Source organism: Papaver somniferum, chromosome 3 (assembly GCF_003573695.1).
Source record: "Papaver somniferum cultivar HN1 chromosome 3, ASM357369v1, whole genome shotgun sequence".
NCBI lineage: Eukaryota > Viridiplantae > Streptophyta > Magnoliopsida > Ranunculales > Papaveraceae > Papaver > Papaver somniferum.
In genome coordinates, this window is record NC_039360.1 from 111,287,079 (window position 1) to 111,305,800 (window position 18,722).

The 18,722-nt window shown below is 35.1% G+C and overlaps 1 protein-coding gene and 1 long non-coding RNA gene across 10 annotated transcripts; one reads left to right on the top strand and one right to left on the bottom strand.

Moving 5' to 3' along the window:
* The first annotated feature begins 11,812 nt into the window (after window positions 1-11,812).
* Window positions 11,813-14,439, top strand: LOC113357071 (pyruvate kinase 1, cytosolic-like). Of its 9 annotated transcripts, none has more exons than XR_003363413.1 (6): window positions 11,813-11,982; window positions 12,325-12,394; window positions 12,663-12,759; window positions 13,001-13,060; window positions 13,255-13,365; window positions 14,047-14,439. XR_003363413.1 is itself a non-coding variant. In XM_026600338.1 (6 exons), the coding sequence occupies exons 2-5, from the start codon at window positions 12,362-12,364 to the stop codon at window positions 13,342-13,344; spliced, it is 237 nt and encodes a 78-aa protein (XP_026456123.1). In that variant the 5' UTR covers window positions 11,813-11,982; window positions 12,325-12,361; the 3' UTR covers window positions 13,345-13,365; window positions 14,047-14,439. The 9 variants fall into 9 exon arrangements, 3 of the variants coding, with proteins under 3 accessions (XP_026456123.1, XP_026456122.1, XP_026456121.1); XM_026600338.1 differs by having other exon boundaries at window positions 12,706-12,759; XR_003363409.1 differs by having other exon boundaries at window positions 11,815-11,982; window positions 12,900-13,060.
* Window positions 14,414-16,963, bottom strand: LOC113357073. Its single transcript, XR_003363414.1, has 2 exons — window positions 16,116-16,963; window positions 14,414-14,871 (listed from the first exon to the last, which is right to left on the bottom strand). It is a non-coding gene; the product is annotated as an uncharacterized LOC113357073 (long non-coding RNA).
* Between the last annotated feature and the right edge of the window lie 1,759 nt (window positions 16,964-18,722).

An 18,722-nucleotide genomic window follows, 5' to 3' on the forward strand; every position in this document is an offset into this window, starting at 1 on the left:
GAATGCGACTTCTTTAGATCCATAACTTTGCATTTCCCACAACTCCCCCCCATTTTTGTCCAACAAGATAAGATTCTTTACATTTTCCCATTTTCCCATTTTCTTCTTTATTACCTTTGATATTTGTTATCTTTCCTTAATTTGAGGTATGTTTTACAGGCAACAGCTCGAGTTAACGCAAGCAATGACTTAGACTAACGCTACATTGGAATTTTGATAGAGAAATACTCTCCTAATTAAAGATGTTTTTGAGGAGATTAGTTAGAGAAAGAGAGAGACAGGGGGTTAGAATACTGTTCTATTGACGAATTTGCAAATGTCCAAGTCACACATGTCACTACATAACAGGAACAAAGACTATTTTTTTAAAGGGGCATCAGAATCTCTTTCACTATTCTCAATTCGTCGGGGTTGGATAATTTGCAAGTAGGGAGGAGCTTTCTACTTTAACTAATGGATACCCGTGAGTAGAGGTGTAAAACGTGCCGACCCGATATTGCCCAGCCCATGAAGTCACGTGCTTAGCGTGCTGTGTTAGAGATTCAGATGTGTTGTACTAAACGGCGTGTCGCGCTGTGTTGTGCCAGAAAAATAAACGTGTTGCGTCGTGCTGAGTTGTGTTAGCACATTTATTTTATGTTTTCCAAAGTAAATATTTTTGAGATATTTGAGTTAATACATGTATTATTACAGAAATAAATTAGCATAAAGAAACTAAAATGTCAGAAATTGGCTTAAACAATGGTTCTTTTGTGAAATATGCATCAAATGTGATGTTTTGTGTAGTATTTCACGCATGACGTGGCGTGCTTTCTTTGTGTGTCATGTTGTGTTGTGCCGCGTGCTAACACGTGCCGCTGCGCCTATTTGTCTGGCACATCATATCACATTAAACAAACATGTTGTGTCCGTGCTATGCTCGAATTGTAATGTGATGTGTTGTGCCATAAACGTGCAGGTCCGTCCCAATTTACACATCTACCGGTGAGCATCCTGATAGCTTGAGAGTGTCTAATTTCTATGTACCAATTAGGATTAGGATTATAGAGTTTCGTTTCGTAAAATCTTACATTCAATGCCATGATGTTAAAAGTTTAGAGTGACGGCATGGACAAGAAATAGCCTGAAAAAACATTTTATTCAAATTCTGCATGTCACCATTTCAATTTGATCAATTTGTCTGATTTAGAATTGATCAATTTGTCCGCTTTAGAATAAGAGAAAAATATTTGGTTGGGCAATGCACGCGCATTTTTTATTTGAACAATGAACCGTTGAGGAATATAATGGTATTTAGTCAATTTATTTATAGCATATTTGGATACCATAAGCAAAAGCCATAAACAAAAACATTTTACTTCACAAAGAGTTAAATTTTTTGTTTCTATAAGTCATTCTGAAATTGTGTACCCAAACTAACTTCTGACTTTTTTGGCTTCCAGAGGTCAAAAAACAACTTCTGGTTGTTAATAGAAGTACCAATTTGCTTGGAGGTGTACAATTATAAAAGTAAAGAGAATTTTGCCTTGCGTGTAATTCGACACACCCCCAAATAGATTAATACCCTTGTCAATGATGTTACTTGTTAAATTAAGATCTAATCAAAATATTCATGCATTCGTTTTTAGCCACACTATCACAAATGTTCTAATCTCCATCCAACATACTATATATTTAAATTCTCGGTTGATTGTTCGTAAAACCCTAGTATATTAAGATTTTTGGGTAGAATCAGCTCTCCTTTAGTTTAGGACATTCAATGTAGGTTCTTTTCATGGAACCATGATATTTATTAAGATTAAATCGAAATAATACATGGTATATTGTATCCATAGATTCAACCATTATAATAGGACTAACACACATGGGTGTTATATAGTACCAGATTGTTGTCGATAGATTTTCTAAAATCTGCTGTTCGATTTACCAATCCGTCTGCTACTTGATTTCCTTTTCTGTAATTGTGCTTTATAATGCAACTTTGGCATTTGTAAATATAAGGCAACTTTCTGATTTCGAGTAGCAACAATTACACAAACTTACTGCCATTGTTTCAAGAAATACATTTTCTTATGTTACGGGACTTTTGGAAGACTAAAATATGGAATCCAAAATTTAAAAGAAAAAATAGCTTGTATTAATAGTTTACTTAATCCATGTGAAAAACTAGAAGAGCAAATATTTTTTGAGGAGTTGAAATTTTGGTTTTGTTCAAAAGGATCGGATCCATATAGTTTGGGCTTTTTAATAAAATGATCATGTTTTTGTAATATATTTAAGAAACTGGCCATTATTTTGAATCTTTTTATAAAGTGGTCGAGTTTGGCCTTTTCTGTCATGTTTTTTTTCAAAAAACGGTGTAACGGAAGTTAACTCATACATGTCAGTTATCTAACTTGGTAAAAGACTCAAAAATCCCTAACAATTTGACTCACCCAAATACGTCTCCCTGCATTTCTTCCCTGACCTTGAATTCCCTCTCGTTTCATCTCAAAAATTGAAACGATCTATATCACCAGGAAGCCATTTGAAGTATCTTAAACATCTAATTAATTCAATTGAAAATGAAAAATCTCCAATTCATATAAAATTACAATTACCTACTTCATGGAGTGGCAAAACAAGTTGACATATATTGTATAAATGCAAGATCATATAATCAATCTCAGAATCAATTTCATAGTTATCACTAATTAAACATCATCAACGACAAAAAAAAAAATCAGTATTTTTTCATCATCATCATTCGATGCTCATGGTGGTGGCAGATAAACATTTTCGGATTAACCAACATCACCCATAGCAACAAAGAGCAATCACCAATATACCACCAATTATGATCTTACTTGAACAAGATACCATCAAAATATTACCACAAACCCAAGATCTAAACCAAAAACACGAAAAATCATAAATCAGTAAAACCCCCAATTTCGAAGAACCTTAAATTCGATTTCTACTCCATGTAACAACTTAATGTAATTAATCATTTGATATGAACAAAACTAAGATAAAAAACATCGGGTTTGATGTACTTATTGTTTTTGGAAAATTATATTGCTTCAATTTAAAGTTTTCCTTCTTTTTTTTTCCTTTAACCTCGACTGTATGAATTATAATCAAACAAGACTCTGGTAACTCTCCATCAATACCATTAAATCTTCCAAATAGTCGAGCAACAGCCTTAACTTCTTACTGATATTCTTATCATCAAATATTTATGTCACTCTTAAACTAATCTAATTGTTTTTGTTTTTAACGGCAAGAGCAGAAAGCGTGAACGAAGAAGCAAAACCTTTTGGGTTCATTTATTCTTACGGATTTGCGGGGACATAATGGTCATTTCAACTTGAAAAATTGACCTAGTCAACGTGCCTGACCAACATAGTGGAACCGGACGAGAAACTAACAGAATGGCTATTTTATATAAGAGCACAAAAAATTGGCGGTTTATTAAATATAGGGTTGAAAGCTGGTCATTTTATTAATTTTTCCATATAGTTTCAAGTAAAACTTATCTAAGAAAATGAGGCCATTTCAAGAAAAATACAATCTAACCTAGTTTTTTTTTTTTTTTTTTTTTTTTTTTTTTCTTTTTCTTTGAAGCATAATTAAAATCTAGTTGGTAGGAATGAGATAAGGACCACAAGGCAAGAGAGGTTAATGTGAGAAGAATAGAGGAAAATGAGATATGGTAGGATTAGAGATTAGAGAAAATTAAGGGTAGGATTAGATTGCCTTCACATGGGTTAGGGTTGATTTTGTTTTATTAGCTCTAGCTACTAATCTTTTACTTTGCTTAATGAGCAAGAACTAGTTAAAGTTAAGGAAGTATGTTATGTTAATCTCAGACACCCTACAGAATTGTTTCCCATTTTCCAACTTTCTCAATTCTCTCATCTTTAACTAGCTTTTGATTGTTAATTAATCAAACCAATTAGGATTAACTAACTTTATTATAATTGCATTTAAAGTTTATTCGCTTTATTATCGTGACAGTGTCACGCATTAAATCCCACTGGTTAGGGTTTAGCTAATAAGGATCTAATTTCGTCACCCACTTAGCTCTATATGATTAAAGTACCTAAATCATACTGTCTTCACATCCAACTTTAGCACTACAAAAATGTCCTGTACTACGTATGAGGAAAACACAACTTTAATTAAAATGAATTATTAATTATTAATCTTTAATTTTAAAGCTCTAATCATATTTTTTTAAAATTAATCGATTCGCGCGTTATATACTTCTTTCAATGACCTACTAATTAGCTAAGCCATGTTCGGGTATTGCTCCCTCATTGGGTCTATTATATTTGGAACATTTCGTAAGTCGCGATATGAGTACTTGATTTTGATTAAATACAAACAAGTTGCACTCCACAGTACTTGATTTTGATTTAAAACAAAAAAGTTCCACCGAAATTATTCATACTAATCCAATCACCAGCTAGTTTTTCCTTTATTTACAATTTTCTTGAGATTCAAATTAGCCTGATCCAACGATCAATAAAACGTGTCTATTTTGTCTGTGTTGTGGTATATGCCATACAGGTTCTTCCCGTGTTTCCCTCCAACTACACCAGATTATAATATGTTTAAGTAATAATTTAAAAACTTGGATTAGCTTAATCCAAATTAGCTTAGCATCCCACTCGAAACCCTAATTCACGCATGGCTTACTTAATATTCTCGTAAATAATTATAAGCATGAATTTGATTAGGGTTTAGATCGCAATGACCCTTGATTTACGCCTTAATTTGCTCCACACTTTGGTTTCAATCCTTCTTCTTAAGTCACTAAGTTCTAGGTGTATTTGGGGTGGAAAATTCTGAGGAACCCAAGTTTGATTCTCCTCTCTTCTATAAACCCATCATTAACATTGTGTATATGTACAGCCCAAAATAGAAGATCTATGTTTGAGATTTGTTTTAGCTTGGATTTATATATTCACATTTTTAGCATGATCAAAATAACCTTATTATTGAGAAAAAATATTTTTAAAAAATTATGTTAGTAATCGTTCAATCGTGGCGTTATTTGTGGGAGGTTTCTTTTTTTTTTTTGATAAGAAGACGACTTTTATTTATGTAATATTGGAAGTTTGCAAAATATACAAGATGGTAGTTAAGCCCGGCTTAACTCTTTGTAGGATTTTGTTTCTTACATTTTCGCTCACATTCTCCGTAAAGAAGTAGTTAATCTTCCTAAATCTTACTTCCTTATCTAGCTTGTCTTCAAAATCAATATATTTCCTAGATTTATGCATAAAGGAAACCGAGTCATAATTTGCAAGGAAAAATTTGCATCTAAAGATGCTATTTTGAGACCTCCAAGGATGAACTTCAGGGTCTTCATCTCCTTTCAGAATCTTCATTAGAACTTGGCAGTCATTAATCATGCAACAATTTTGGAGCTTCAGTTCCTTCATCCACCTAATGGCCTCAATTCCAGCTTTTGTTTCAGCTTCTAAGGGGAAGGAGGCCCAGCCACATCCTGCACGACAATGCTTCTGATTGCCTGCATTATCCAATATTGAGATAGCATATCCCATTGTGTAATCATCTTCGGAATAGGAGGCATCAAAACATATAAACCAATCATAGTCTTTTCCTGTGTGCAAATGGTTGTTTCTTAAAGACATCTTAGCACAATTATGAACCTGACTGGCTTTACTGTCACGACAAAAAATGAACTTTTGGTAGGAAGCTCTAATGCTATCAACTAACTTGTTTACATTTGGGGAATTGTTATCAAACTTGACACTATTCCTAAACTTCCAGATGGACCAGATAATGAAGGTAATCAGATTATGCTTGCTAGTTAGGTTCCTGTTATTCATCCAAAATTTAAACCAATTCATGATGCCAACATTCCCAATATAACAGTAAATGTCATTAAGCTCAAAAGCATCCCACACATTCTTAGCAAAATTACAATGAACAAACAAATGCATTTCATTTTCTAATTCAAGGTTATCACATAGTAGGCAGTAAGGATCCGAATCTTTCACATATTTAGACATATTATTTCCCAGAGCTAAAGCACAGGAAACAACTTTCCAACAAAACATATTAACTCTAGGCAGCATGTTAAGATTCCATAAATGTTTCCAAAACTTAGCTTCATCCTTATCAAAGTTCAAGTTAGTCAGAAAATTGTAAACTGACTTAGTATTGAGATTTCCAGAAGTTGTAGATTTCCATCTAATTTTATCATGCATATTAATGTTAGTAGTTATAGAATTAATAGCACCAAGGAAAGACAAATCTATGTATTTACTGATGATGTTCATGTTCCAATTCCCTTCAGCATTCATTAAATCACAAACATTTACAGGCAAATTACTATCAATATAAATAGACGATAAAAGCTGAACCTGATTGGGAATCCAAAAATCAGACCAAACATTAGTTGAATTCCCATCATTAATCCGGCAAACATGGTTAGAAATAATAATATCAAGACCTCTGCGAATACTAGTCCAAATCCAAGAAATCCTATTTTTTCTAGTTTTCTTAAGCGGGTTCTGGTCTCTGAAATATTTATGCTTAAGAATTTTAGCCCACAACTGATCTTGATTGTGAATAAGCCTCCAGGACAACTTAGTTATTAGAGCAAGATTGTGCTTATGAGGGTTTCTTATCCCCAGCCCTCCCTGGCGAATGTATTTAGTTATACTTGGCCACGCCTTAGGGTAGTAACACTTTTTCTTATTCTTTTTTTGCCACCAGAAATCTCTCTGGATCTTATCAAGGTTATCAAGCGTCTTTTTAGGGAAGGAAAGACACTACATTTGATGATTAGGGTAGGCACTAAGCACATTCTTGATTAAAACAGTTCGCCCCGCTTGGTTAAACATCTTCCCCATCCACCCTTGAAGAACAGTGTAATACTTATTAAGAAGCGGCTCAAAGCTATTAGTTTTATTTTTATCAAAGAAAAGCGGAGTCCCTAAGTATTTATCATTTTTAGATATTTTCATGATTTTCAAAATTTTAGAGATAATTTTACAATGCTTATTGTGAATCTTAAGCGTGTAATAAACACCAGACTTATTAAAATTAATGACTTGCCCAGTCATTTCTCCAAAAGTGTTTAAAATGTTAACAATGTTTTTAGCTTCATTGAGATTAACCTTTGCAAATAAAAAACAGTCGTCAGCAAAAAACAAATGCGAAACAAGAGGCGCAGTTCTCGCCACTTTGACACCAGAAATCATTTTATCATTCTCAGCTTTTAGGAGAAGTTTCGAAAGTACTTCCATGCAAATAATGAATAGGTAAGGGGACAAAGGGTCCCCTTGCCTAAGACCCCTGGTTACAGTAAATCTGTCCCAAGAACACCATTTAAAAGAACATGGAAGGAAGTAGTTGTAACACATTGCATAATAAGGTGGAAGGCCTCATCATAGAAACCAAAAGAATTAACGGTTTTGTTTAGAAAGTCTCATTCAATTCTATCAAAGGCTTTCGAAAGGTCGATTTTCAGAGCCATATGACCGGTTTTATTTTTAGAAGTTTTCATAGAGTGAAGGATTTCATGAGCCACGATTATGTTATCTGTGATTTGGCGCTCAAGAATAAAAGCAGACTGGTTTGGAGAAATAAGCTTCGAAAGAAGCGGCTTTAGACGGTTAGTTAGGATTTTAGAAATTATCTTATAAGTGGTGCTACTAAGACTGATTGGACGAAAATCGGCAGGAGTAGAAGGGTTTTGGACTTTAGGGATTAGGGTTATATAGGTATAATTCATCTCTTTGAGAATGTAGTTTTTCTTGAAAAAGTCTTGGACCATGTTAATAATGTCCTTTTTAACGACATCCCAGTTTTCTTTGAAAAAACCTGGCGGGTATCCGTCAGGACCAAGGGAACCCCACTGGTTCATGTTGAAAAGTGTGTTCTTGATTTCTAACTCATCAGGAATTCTAATTAAATTCAAGTTTTCATCCTCATTGATACAGGGGTCAATGAGGTTATTAAGAGTTTCAAGGTGCTGAACATTACTGGAAGAGCTAATGGATTTAAAGTGTTTAACGAGCAGTTTATGAAGCTGGGTGTTATCATCAATCCAAAGACCTGAATCGTCCCTAAGGGTGTGTATATGATTTATTCTTCTTCGATTATTCGCATATTGATGAAAAAAAGAAGTGTTTCGATCAAAATCCTTAATAAATTTGTCTTTTGAGAGATGATTCCAATAATCATACTCTCTGTTATACCACATTTCAAGATTATTCTGCGTATCCTTGATTTCAAGCATAGGCAAAGGATTAATGGAATGTAAGTATTCCATTTTTTTATTAAGGTTTTCAATGTTAGTAAAAATATTTCCAAAGACATTTTTATTCCAATTAGAAAGGGAGTAGGAAAGATTTTTAAGATTTTTTTGTAAACTAAAAGCGTAAGAACCTCTAATATTACAATTCCAATTTTCAAGAACATGTTTTTTATAGTTTTCGTGGCTAGACCAAGTTCTAATAATCCTGAAGGGATTATGCAATTTAACTTTAATAGGTTTGCAGTTTAGTAAAATTGGCGTGTGATCAGAACCCACTCTAGATAAATGACAAACTATAGCATCAGGAAACAAAGCAGACCAACTAGGAGAAGATAAGGCCCTGTCAATTCTTTCTTTTATGTTTTCATGGCCTTCCCTATTGTTAGACCAAGTGAAAGGAATGCCTTGGAATCTAAGGTCCATGAGTCCTAATTTCTGAATATTTTCATGAATAAGTTTGTTAATACGAGGGTTCTTATTTCCACCATGCTTATCATTAACATGCAGAATAAAATTCAGGTCTCCTACGACAATCCAGGGAGTACAAGGGTTTAAGTTATAAAAATGGTTTATTTTGTCCCACTGCATTCTTTTCCCAAGCTCATTTAGAGAACCATGCATACAAACAACATTCCAAACATTGTTAAAGCAATCATGCACTTCAAAGAAACAAATATCAAAGAATTCAGCAATGCATCTAACATTTATATTATTGTGCCAAGCAATGAGAATCCCACCAGACAGTCCTATTCTAGGGACAACAAGCCAGTCATGGAAATTAAGATTCCTAGCTAAGATGTTCATGCTATCTTTAGTTGCCTTGGTTTCAGTTAAAAACATAAAATTAGGATTCTGCTTTTTAAGGATGTATTTCAAGTGATTCCTAGTGAGAGGTATTCCAACCCCTGCACATTCCAAGATAAAAGCTTCATAATGAAGTATATAGAGAAAACTATAGTAGAAAGGAAAATTTTAGGTAGAGATGTATAACTGTTAATCCAGTTCAAAAAAACACATTAAAGATTATAACGGAGATATGCAAGGAAAAATTGACACAAGCAGGTAATATAAAATTTTGAAAATATAAATAAATTTGTTTTGGTAATAAGAAAAACCTGTTCAGATGGAAGGATTCGAGCTCCAACATCCACAATAGAAACAACATCAGACCCATCCATCCTAATGTCACTGTCAGCATCATCAACATTTATCATATCTCATATGTCAGCAGAAGACCCTTTCATCTCCATGTGTATAGTTCTATCAATTTCTTGTATATATCCCTCCATTTCCATGGCTTCCATAACAATATCTTCCTTTCTTCTTCTCTTATTTGTTCTGATATAATTTCTATGGATCTCTGAAGTACAAGAAGCACTAGCAATATTTTCCTCAATGACATGTTTGTTGACTTCACTCATGCTCTCAATAGTGTTTTCATTCTCTGCATTAACTGAATCTTGCTGATTAATCATGTCATTTTCTGTTGCATTATCATTATCTTCATCATTGACATCCTCTCTAGCATTATCATTTCCAACAACAACATTGTCCAACTCTTGACCTTGATTTGCACCTTCTTCTCCTACATCTTGAATCTCCATATTATGTTGAATAACCTGAGCAAGTTCTACTACTTGCTCCTCAAAAGGATCCACACCTTGAAGGTTCAAAACTGGAACTGCTATCCAAGCTATATTAGCAATCAAACCACATTAGTTTTCATTGTGATTGAAAACATAGCAGTGCCTGCAAGTGGCAGAAAGGAAACCCAGATAGAAAATAGCAATCTTGATTCTTTCTTCATCCTCCAAAGTTAAGTGCACCTTTCTGACCAGAGGTAGATTAACATCCATCCTAACTCTTGCTTTCACTACACCTGTAGGGTCTCTGTTGTAGATAGAGATAGGTTCTCCTGCCTGAGATGCAATTAGATGAGGTATATCATCTCTATCAAGGTCTTCTCTTAGTCTAAACTCAATAAAGAAGACTTCAAATTGGAAAATTGCTCTCTGCACATTCATGTGGAATTGCCATGGAAGTAACACCAATAAATATCGACCTACTGAGTGTGGTCTCCCCCTTAGCACTCTCTGAAAAATTTCCCTTGAATGAATCCTGAATATGAAAACATTTCTTCTCCCTGTAGTGATCACAACTACTTCATTTTGTGCACCCCATCTTTGTCTGACTGAGTAACTTACAACATTCCTAGTCACTTCCCTCTCTCTGCAGACATATCCAATCAAAGCAAAGGAATCAATAAGTCTTACTTTTCCTTGTAAAGTTACATGCTTGTTATTCCTTCTAGCAACACTGTTTTCCTTTTGCTGAATGTTGCATATAGTATCAGAAGTGTTTGAAGAAGAGGCCATTGAGGTTATCAATTGAACAGAATGGTAGCTGTTGTAGATTATTACAAGAGTTTTCCTGGGCTTTTTGTCGAAGATAAACACTTCCAAATTTGGTTGCAGACAATTTTGAAACTTATAAGCTCTATGGTAGGCTAAATGACTCTCGCTTAGTATATAAAATGCATTCCAGTCAAGGCAAAAGTTTGAATTCCGCCAAGTGTTTGCCATGCTAAAGACTTGCAGCTAAAGTAAGGAACAGTAAAGTATACTTGGGAAGAAAGCTGAGCTTCGACCTTGAATGAATCAAGGAATGATTACTGACCGCAGTAATTTGCAGAGAGGAGTGTGGAAATAAATTTCTTGCACGGGTGAATGAAGAATACGAGGCGATTGTAGCAACGGAATCCAACCCAAACTGATTAAACAATTGGAGAATCTTCTAAGCTGACAATGATTTGCAAAATAAGGATGTTATGAAAGGTCATCACCGCTTCGATTGCTTCAGCACGGAACCCTATTCCTCCCAATTAGGGTTGGGAAAAGAGATGAAGGATGAAATCTGATAAAAGACGCAAACACAGAGAAAACCGAGTAAGTTAGCTCGAGGTAATCATATATTAAAAGAAATTGAATAAAATTATAGAACCTATAGAATTAGGGTTCCTCGTTCCCGTAAATCAATAAAAACAAGAGATTAAGACATAAGCAAAGCAACAAAAAGAAAAGAGAATGAGAAATCGATGTAAACAAGGGAAAAGACACAATCCTAGAAGTGCAGGAGGTTGATTGATTCAAAGTTGAGGAAGAAATTTTTTAGTGAGTCATGGATCGGGCCGCCCGAGTTGTCGCCCGAGTTTCTCTTGACAAGCATGTGCTGGGAGGTTTCTTTATTCTCTTTCCTTTCATCGTAAAATGTACTCCCTCCGTCCTAAATTAACAGTCCGCTTTGACTTTAGTCAAGGGCTAGTCATGACGTCGGGTCAATAATTTGGAACAATCCTCGCCGAAATCCAAAGGTTTGAGCCAAACCTTATGGACAGACAACGTATCAGTCAACTAAAATTGACGGATTGAGTGAAATCGTTCAAGACAGGTTGATACTGAATCGTATATAAAATACGTTTTAGCCCTCCAAATGGTTAACTCAACCACGGCTGATAGGATAAAGAATTATACTTCCTCCGTCTCACTATTAAGTGACCTAGTGTATAACTCACTTAATAGTGGGACGGAGGGAGTATTTCCATCTCCCTCTGTTCTATCATGTTCTCTTTCTCACTTTACTCTTTTCCTTTATTTTTCTCAGGTGGATGAAAATAATAGCAGAGATGGAAGGGAATCCTCCAGGTGATCTAACATTTCTTTTTTTCTTTCACTTGTGATTATGTTTCTACTAAGCCTATGTATGATTTATTGTCGGTGAAGCTACTTATTTTCGAATTGAACCCTAATTTGGGTTTGTTATGAGATAGTGATGAATGACACTAGCAACACCAACTGAACCTACTAGTGAACCTGCAACTAACGCTAGTGTATAAAATTCGAAGATGCAGATCCTTGATTTTTATTATATTGACATTTCTATCAATGTGTGGATAATTTGGCTCTTATTTGATAATGTTCTTGAAATTTTAATTTCTGATTGGATAAAAACCTTAATTTTGATTGTTATGAATTGATTCTGATTAGGTAGTGAGGTATTTGACTAGAGGTGATTCTGGTGTTGATGAAATCATGGTTTGCCGATTCTTTTGACGAGGTAAGTGATCATGAGTTCTCTTTTTCTATTTGAATTGATAGTTAGTTATGTTCCAGGTTGTGTTATATGAAATTTGGGGGAAGATTACGGCAAAAAAAATTAGGGGTTTTCTAAATTTTGGATATGTAGACCTATATTTTATTTAGTTTTGATTAATTTTAGAACCGGGTTTTAGTTGTTGGATGTTTTTTTTAGAAAGTAAAATTGATTTATTTGATAGGGATTAAATTTATATTTGTATTGAACTGAAATTGCTTTGCTCAAGTAGATTCAGTTTGAGTTTTCCATGGGGTGATATTGAGTATCATCAGGAGACTTTGGAGGATTTTAAGACGGCTGTTAAGAGTACTAAGAAGCTATGTGCTGTAAGTTTTTTTTTTGGGGGATGTTGTTGATCTGAATTGGATATTGAGTATCAACTATTATGATCTTCGTTGTACTGATTCTATGAATGAGTATTCAAAATGGATTATTGAGTGTATTGAATGTGTTACATATGTGCCAGTTCACTTGCTTCAGGTTATGCTAGACCCTGAATTGCAAGTTGTTGATAAAAGTGAAAGATGGATTGCACTAAAGGCTGAATCATCAGTTGTTTTGACTCAGGATCAAGATAAAGAAGCAACTTCAGATCTATTGCCAGGCAATTATGATGGAATAGCAAAGGTTAGCTGAAACTTTGATCAAATCATAGCGTAATCTCAGTTTGGGCTTAGGAAGTGTTGTCAAATAATTGGAATGTATTGAGGTTCTGTTGATGTACATAGTAAGATTGGAAGACAAGGATTACGAAGAAGGATGACAGTTTAGATGTTCCCTTCAACTTTTGTCTTTGTCCTAAGCTATTTGATTCTGTGCAGGCAGTAAAGAAAGGAGACTGTACTAGCTGTGTTCGGAACCTTGTGACAAGTTATGGAACCTGGGGAGAAAGGCAGCTCACACCAAGATGAAACTCCATTCATTCTCTCGCAGTGAGTAACCTTCATGTTTCTTCTCTAGTCTTATACATTAAATGAATAGTTCCGTATTTTGTTTACATAAAACTGATTCCCAGGCGAACACATTATGAAGTTAGTGTGACACAATTGAGTGTGGGGGAAAATCTAAGTGACCTGTTGGATTTTACTGTAATTTTTGACACCGGTACCTCATTCACACACTTAAACGATCCAGCATACTAGGCTATATGTGAAAGTGTAAGTAGTCCAACTAGCGAAATGATAGTAGCTGGTATGATGCAATTGAAGAGAACCATTTAGCTTCATTTCGAGGGGTCCATGGATTAGCAAACCTGGTGATGACGCAGTTGAGCAACTGCACAAACGCTTCATTCTGTTAATCTCATGTGCTTAGTTTCATGTGTCGACTGTCTAGGACCTTATTGTTCATCTTCCAAGCAGCTTATGTAAATTGGAAAGTTGTATGCTCTCAACTGACTCAGATGATTAGTGATGCACTTTTGCATGGAAAAAGGTGCCACATAACATTTTAGTTTGGATATTATGTATTCAGTTATTTAGCACTTCAATACTTCTGATTCTCTAGATTTGAAGGGCAAATTCCATGGTGACATCATTTGTATTCAGACTGCACTAATGAGATTGTTTCTACGGTTTAACATTGAGTGAACTTTTTATTGATGTTAACTGCAGGCTCAGAGTATAGGTTTAGACCATATGGATGTGGAGGGTTTGAAGAGGCTTAACAAGAACAAGAAATTGGTCGAGAAGCTTGATAAGAAATACCATGCTTTTCTTGCATCTGAAGCTGTTATGTACAGGAAAATTTCCAACTCTTGTTACCCATCAGGAGTCTCTGGAGTCGAAGGTTAATGAAACCAAGGCCATGGTCAAGTTTCAATTAAAGAAGGTACTCTGCATGGGTGTTGCAGTAGGGAACCTTGGAATGGAGGAGAAACAAATCTTCCAGAATGTGCAACTGAGTGTTAACTTCCTCGTTTCCACCATACTTAATATTGCTATGCTTTGACTTAAAAGTTCAAGTACCCAATTAATAATATGCGACAGTGTTAACAAGGTACCCAATTAATAATATGCGACCTCTTTAAAGAGGTACCCAATTAATTTGCTGCACAAATCGAACAGACCTGCATAATCCACTTTGGGACCTGCATAATCCACTTTGGGCCGACTACCGGGATATGAGGGACTTGGGGAATCCAAGGTGGGACTTCTACATACTCAGCAAAACCATGTACACCATTACGAATCACATAGTCTTCATCGTCACACTCATCACGAGAAATAACTCCTTTACTTGGGGCATCGCAAGTGGGGCTTCTACATACTCCGATACACCTTACTATCCGTTCTTGCATTGGAACCTCGAGCTACAATTGACTGTAGAATCTGCTGGCCACTAGTAATGGCTTGCTGGTTCTGATTGCTAGTAGGAACCCCGCTACTCATGTAATCGTTAGCATTCTTCCCTTGCAAACTTCCTTGTCTGCCTCGTTTCTATGAACATTAAACATGGTAAAGCTTAAAAAAGATCAATGTAAACAACCATATTTGAAGGAATCACAAAAGTAACAAGAAATATAAAATAGACAAATATCAACAATGAGAACCGTTTCTACACCTAAGATACATCTACTTGAGAATATAACATGTACATCTCCCACCTCCAATGACAAGGAAGAAACCACTTTTGGGGTTGCGGTGGGGGGGTGTAAAGAAGAAGGAATACCAGCTAAAACGCATAAGCAACAAGTCCATTTTAAAAAAAATCGCATTAGCTAAGATCACAAGATTACCTGAGTGAATAATATTTGGACTAGGTTCATCTGAGACAATTGAGTGTTTAAAAATCGATGGGCACATGCATTACAGATGCACATGTTATCCTTGACCTGGCTGACTAGATGTACCAGGCCATCAACCCTGATTAAAGTATAAATTTTGGTCTTCTCATTGTAATCCAGAATCCCAGTTCAAGGAAAGGATTTTTAAGCGGATGATAGTAAACCGTACCGAGTTTTAATGTTAATGGTCCAACCCATTATAGGCAGTTATCATCAGTTGGGGTTAGTTAGCGAACTGAAAATCACTGTGTCTGACAGCTTAGGGTTTCAGCCACCAAGTCGAAACCCAACTTAACCATATTCTAATCCTAGGATCCTAGCTAGACATTCATCACTCATGATAGCAGATTAGATTCTATGTCAGATATGTGAAGCTTCTTCCTATATAATACAAACAAAGCCTGAACCCTTCATTATTTTTATTGGCAAACAGAGAACTCACCAGCCTAGGTTGAAGACCCTCCATAATTCTAGGTAAGGTACCACTTCTTCTCCCAATTCCAACTCTCAATACACTAAGTAGTTAAATAAAGTTGAAGTTTATTGCCTCATGTTTCTCCAAAAACTCCAAAGATTTTTCCTAGCACGTCCAATTTTCCCTACTTGTATGTACATCATGGCCAAGCGATAAAAAAAGAATTAAATATATGGGGTCGTGCCTCTGCGTGTATTGTGTAGTTTATTCTCAACAGCTGGTTGTGTGTATATCAATGTAAGTGCCATGTGCAACGTATCTACATGCATGTGCCTCTGCATGTACTGTGTAGTTGATTCAAGAGATAAAATTAACACTAATTATATGAGAACGTTGTAATCCACTATGATTAGAACAAATGTACAGTATAAGAACACAACAGAGGAAGCTTACACTAGCTAGTGTCTCCGAAACTTGGTTACCTTCATTTTGCTTGGTTAGCTGTACAGAATGTTGTTCCCACAGTGGGAAATTTGAACAGTAGGAGATGTCATCTACTGTTGCATTTTCCCTTCTCAAAAGACAAATGGAACTATTTCATCTCTGGAATGGATCCTAATTGGGTGCACAAACTCACAGTGAAAGATCACTCGAAAGACTGGAGTTCTAGTGGGTGCAAGAAATTGCCAAACTTCCAAAAACTTAATCTGTACGCCTACACACTACTATATCATTACCGAATCAAACAATCCAACACCCAATACTACCAAATCAAAGATTTCTTTCTTAACTGTAATCTCAATTTCACTCAAAATACATTTTAACAAGTTGAGAACTACTATTAGCTAATACATAAACAATCCCCTGAACCAAAATCCACAAATCCATTCGCCAAAATCCCAATTTCACAAAACGAAAACCAAATTCCAGAAGAATATATACCAGAAGGAGAATGATAACCATAGCAGTACGTCTCTCAAATCCTTGTGAAATCCTTCTAACAACAACAAATGATCCACCTCTATCAATTTCCGATCTCTCCACCTTCTTATAATCTCTCTCTCTCTCAATCTTCTCCCCTAAACCATTTTTATTCCAAATCAAATCAACAAAACCAAAATCAAAATCTCAATTCCTCCTCCTCCTTCTTCGTTTTCTTCTACAATGAATCCGAAGCTTCTCTGAGTCTGATTTCTTCTTCTTCGACAAAGAGAAAGAAAAGATTTATGGGAATGAAAATCTCTATTTAGGGTTTTGAGATTATGGGAAGACCAAAGAGCGAGCGAGGGAGAAAAAGAGATTGCGGGAAGACCAAAGAGAGTGTTGGTTCATGAACATTCTACATTCTAAACTGATTTAAGGAGTAACTATGGTTGATTTATTAACTATAGTTGAGGGCTAAAACTGGAAGGGAAAAATGAAACTTAAGAAATGTAAACGGACAAACCGATTTTGTCCGTCAATTTGGTTGACTGAAACGTCGTCCTTCTATGAGGCTTGACCCAATCCTTTGGATTTCCATGAGGATTGCTCAATAATTAGCTCAATTACCGTTAATTGACTTAGCCATTTAAGATAATATCGTTAAGATTCCATTATATTAGGAGTCCGTTAGCATATATGTCGAGTCCGTTATATGTCAACAGAATTTGGGCGTGGTTTATCTTCTTTAGTTTTGCTGCCTTCAACTTGATTTATCTCTCTTCAATTTGGGTGATTATCAAATGCGACTAACTCGAACATGTAAACAATGCTAGAACTACTTATTTCGGTACAAGGCTGTCTCAGCAAAATTATATCTTGCTACCAAAAGAAAAAAAAAAGGAAGCAACGTTTTATTCCGTTGTCAAAGGTGATAATTACATTTTTCACAAAAATCATTTATGAAAACAACATTTTGCACCTTATTTGAAAATGAAAATTACATCTATCACACCAATTACAGAAACAACATTTTGCACATCAAAGAGAAATTTACATCTTTCACACCAATTATACGTGGAAGTTGCATTTTTCATTTTACTTGTGACGAAAAGAATAATGAGAACACAATACAAAAATTAGGATATGCAGATGATGCAATGCCTCAGCAGACGCGACCAAAAAATCGCAATTCACTATCCAATCAGTGATCTGCTGAAATTTTATCAACTTCACTAGTCCACGAACCGTCATGTACATGAGAAACAACCAAACTATGTAGAAATTCTTCGAACCTTCCCAATTTTGATATGTTTTTTTAGTTCAGTATTCATCATTGCCTCCTGATGCAAAGCTTACTACCAATACTTAAAGTAAAACACATTATCACCCAGGTGATAATGGCTCTTTTCACGACTATCAAAACTGGTAATTGTAACTTTCACAACAATCAAATGTGAAAACCGCAACTTTCACAACCACCGAATGTGAAAACTGCATTTTTCAAAGAGATTCTCTGTGATACCTCTCACAACAATAAAATGCCGCCAAGATAACAAACTCAAATTTGGTTGAAAATGAATAGGCAGATAGGCTACCTGTACTCTTAAAAGTATTGGGGGCTTCAATTTGGGTACGATTTGAACTAACCCAATAATATTAAAATAGTGAAAACAAACATTATCATGCAAAAAAAGCAACATGCATAGGATGGGATAGCAAAAATTATGAGATCAGATCTTGAAAGTGATAAATGGATGTTACGCCAAATCACAAAAAATCAAATCAAGTGATAACATGATCATTGTGGTGTCAAATTTAATTAAATTTTAACAATGGTTTTTGTATATACAAGATGATCGATTAGTACTTGGTAAAATCTGGTTATTGTTTCATTACAAAACACTATTGTGATTAAAAAAAAAAATCTAATTGGAGTTAACAAAAAAGCAGCCTTACCGAGAAGAACAACAAGGTTATGGAAAATCTCTAAATGTGTAGATGACCTAGTAGATCAAAGAACAAGAACAACAAGGCTTCTTTTTTCGGTTTTGTATGATTTTGTTTCTAAGAAGAAAGAAGATAACTTACCGGCAGCCTTACCGAGAAGAACAACAAGGTTATGGAAAATCTCTAAATGTGTAGATGACCTAGTAGATCAAAGAACA

Bases quoted from the DNA above. Each gene is read 5' to 3' on its own strand.
- LOC113357071 (XM_026600337.1), top strand. From the start codon at position 12,362: ATGAAATCATGGTTTGCCGATTCTTTTGACGAG. The intron at 12,760-12,913 runs GTAAGTTTTTTT...CACTTGCTTCAG, and splicing joins GTACTAAGAAGCTATGTGCT to GTTATGCTAGACCCTGAATT. The intron at 13,061-13,254 runs GTTAGCTGAAAC...GATTCTGTGCAG, and splicing joins ATTATGATGGAATAGCAAAG to GCAGTAAAGAAAGGAGACTG.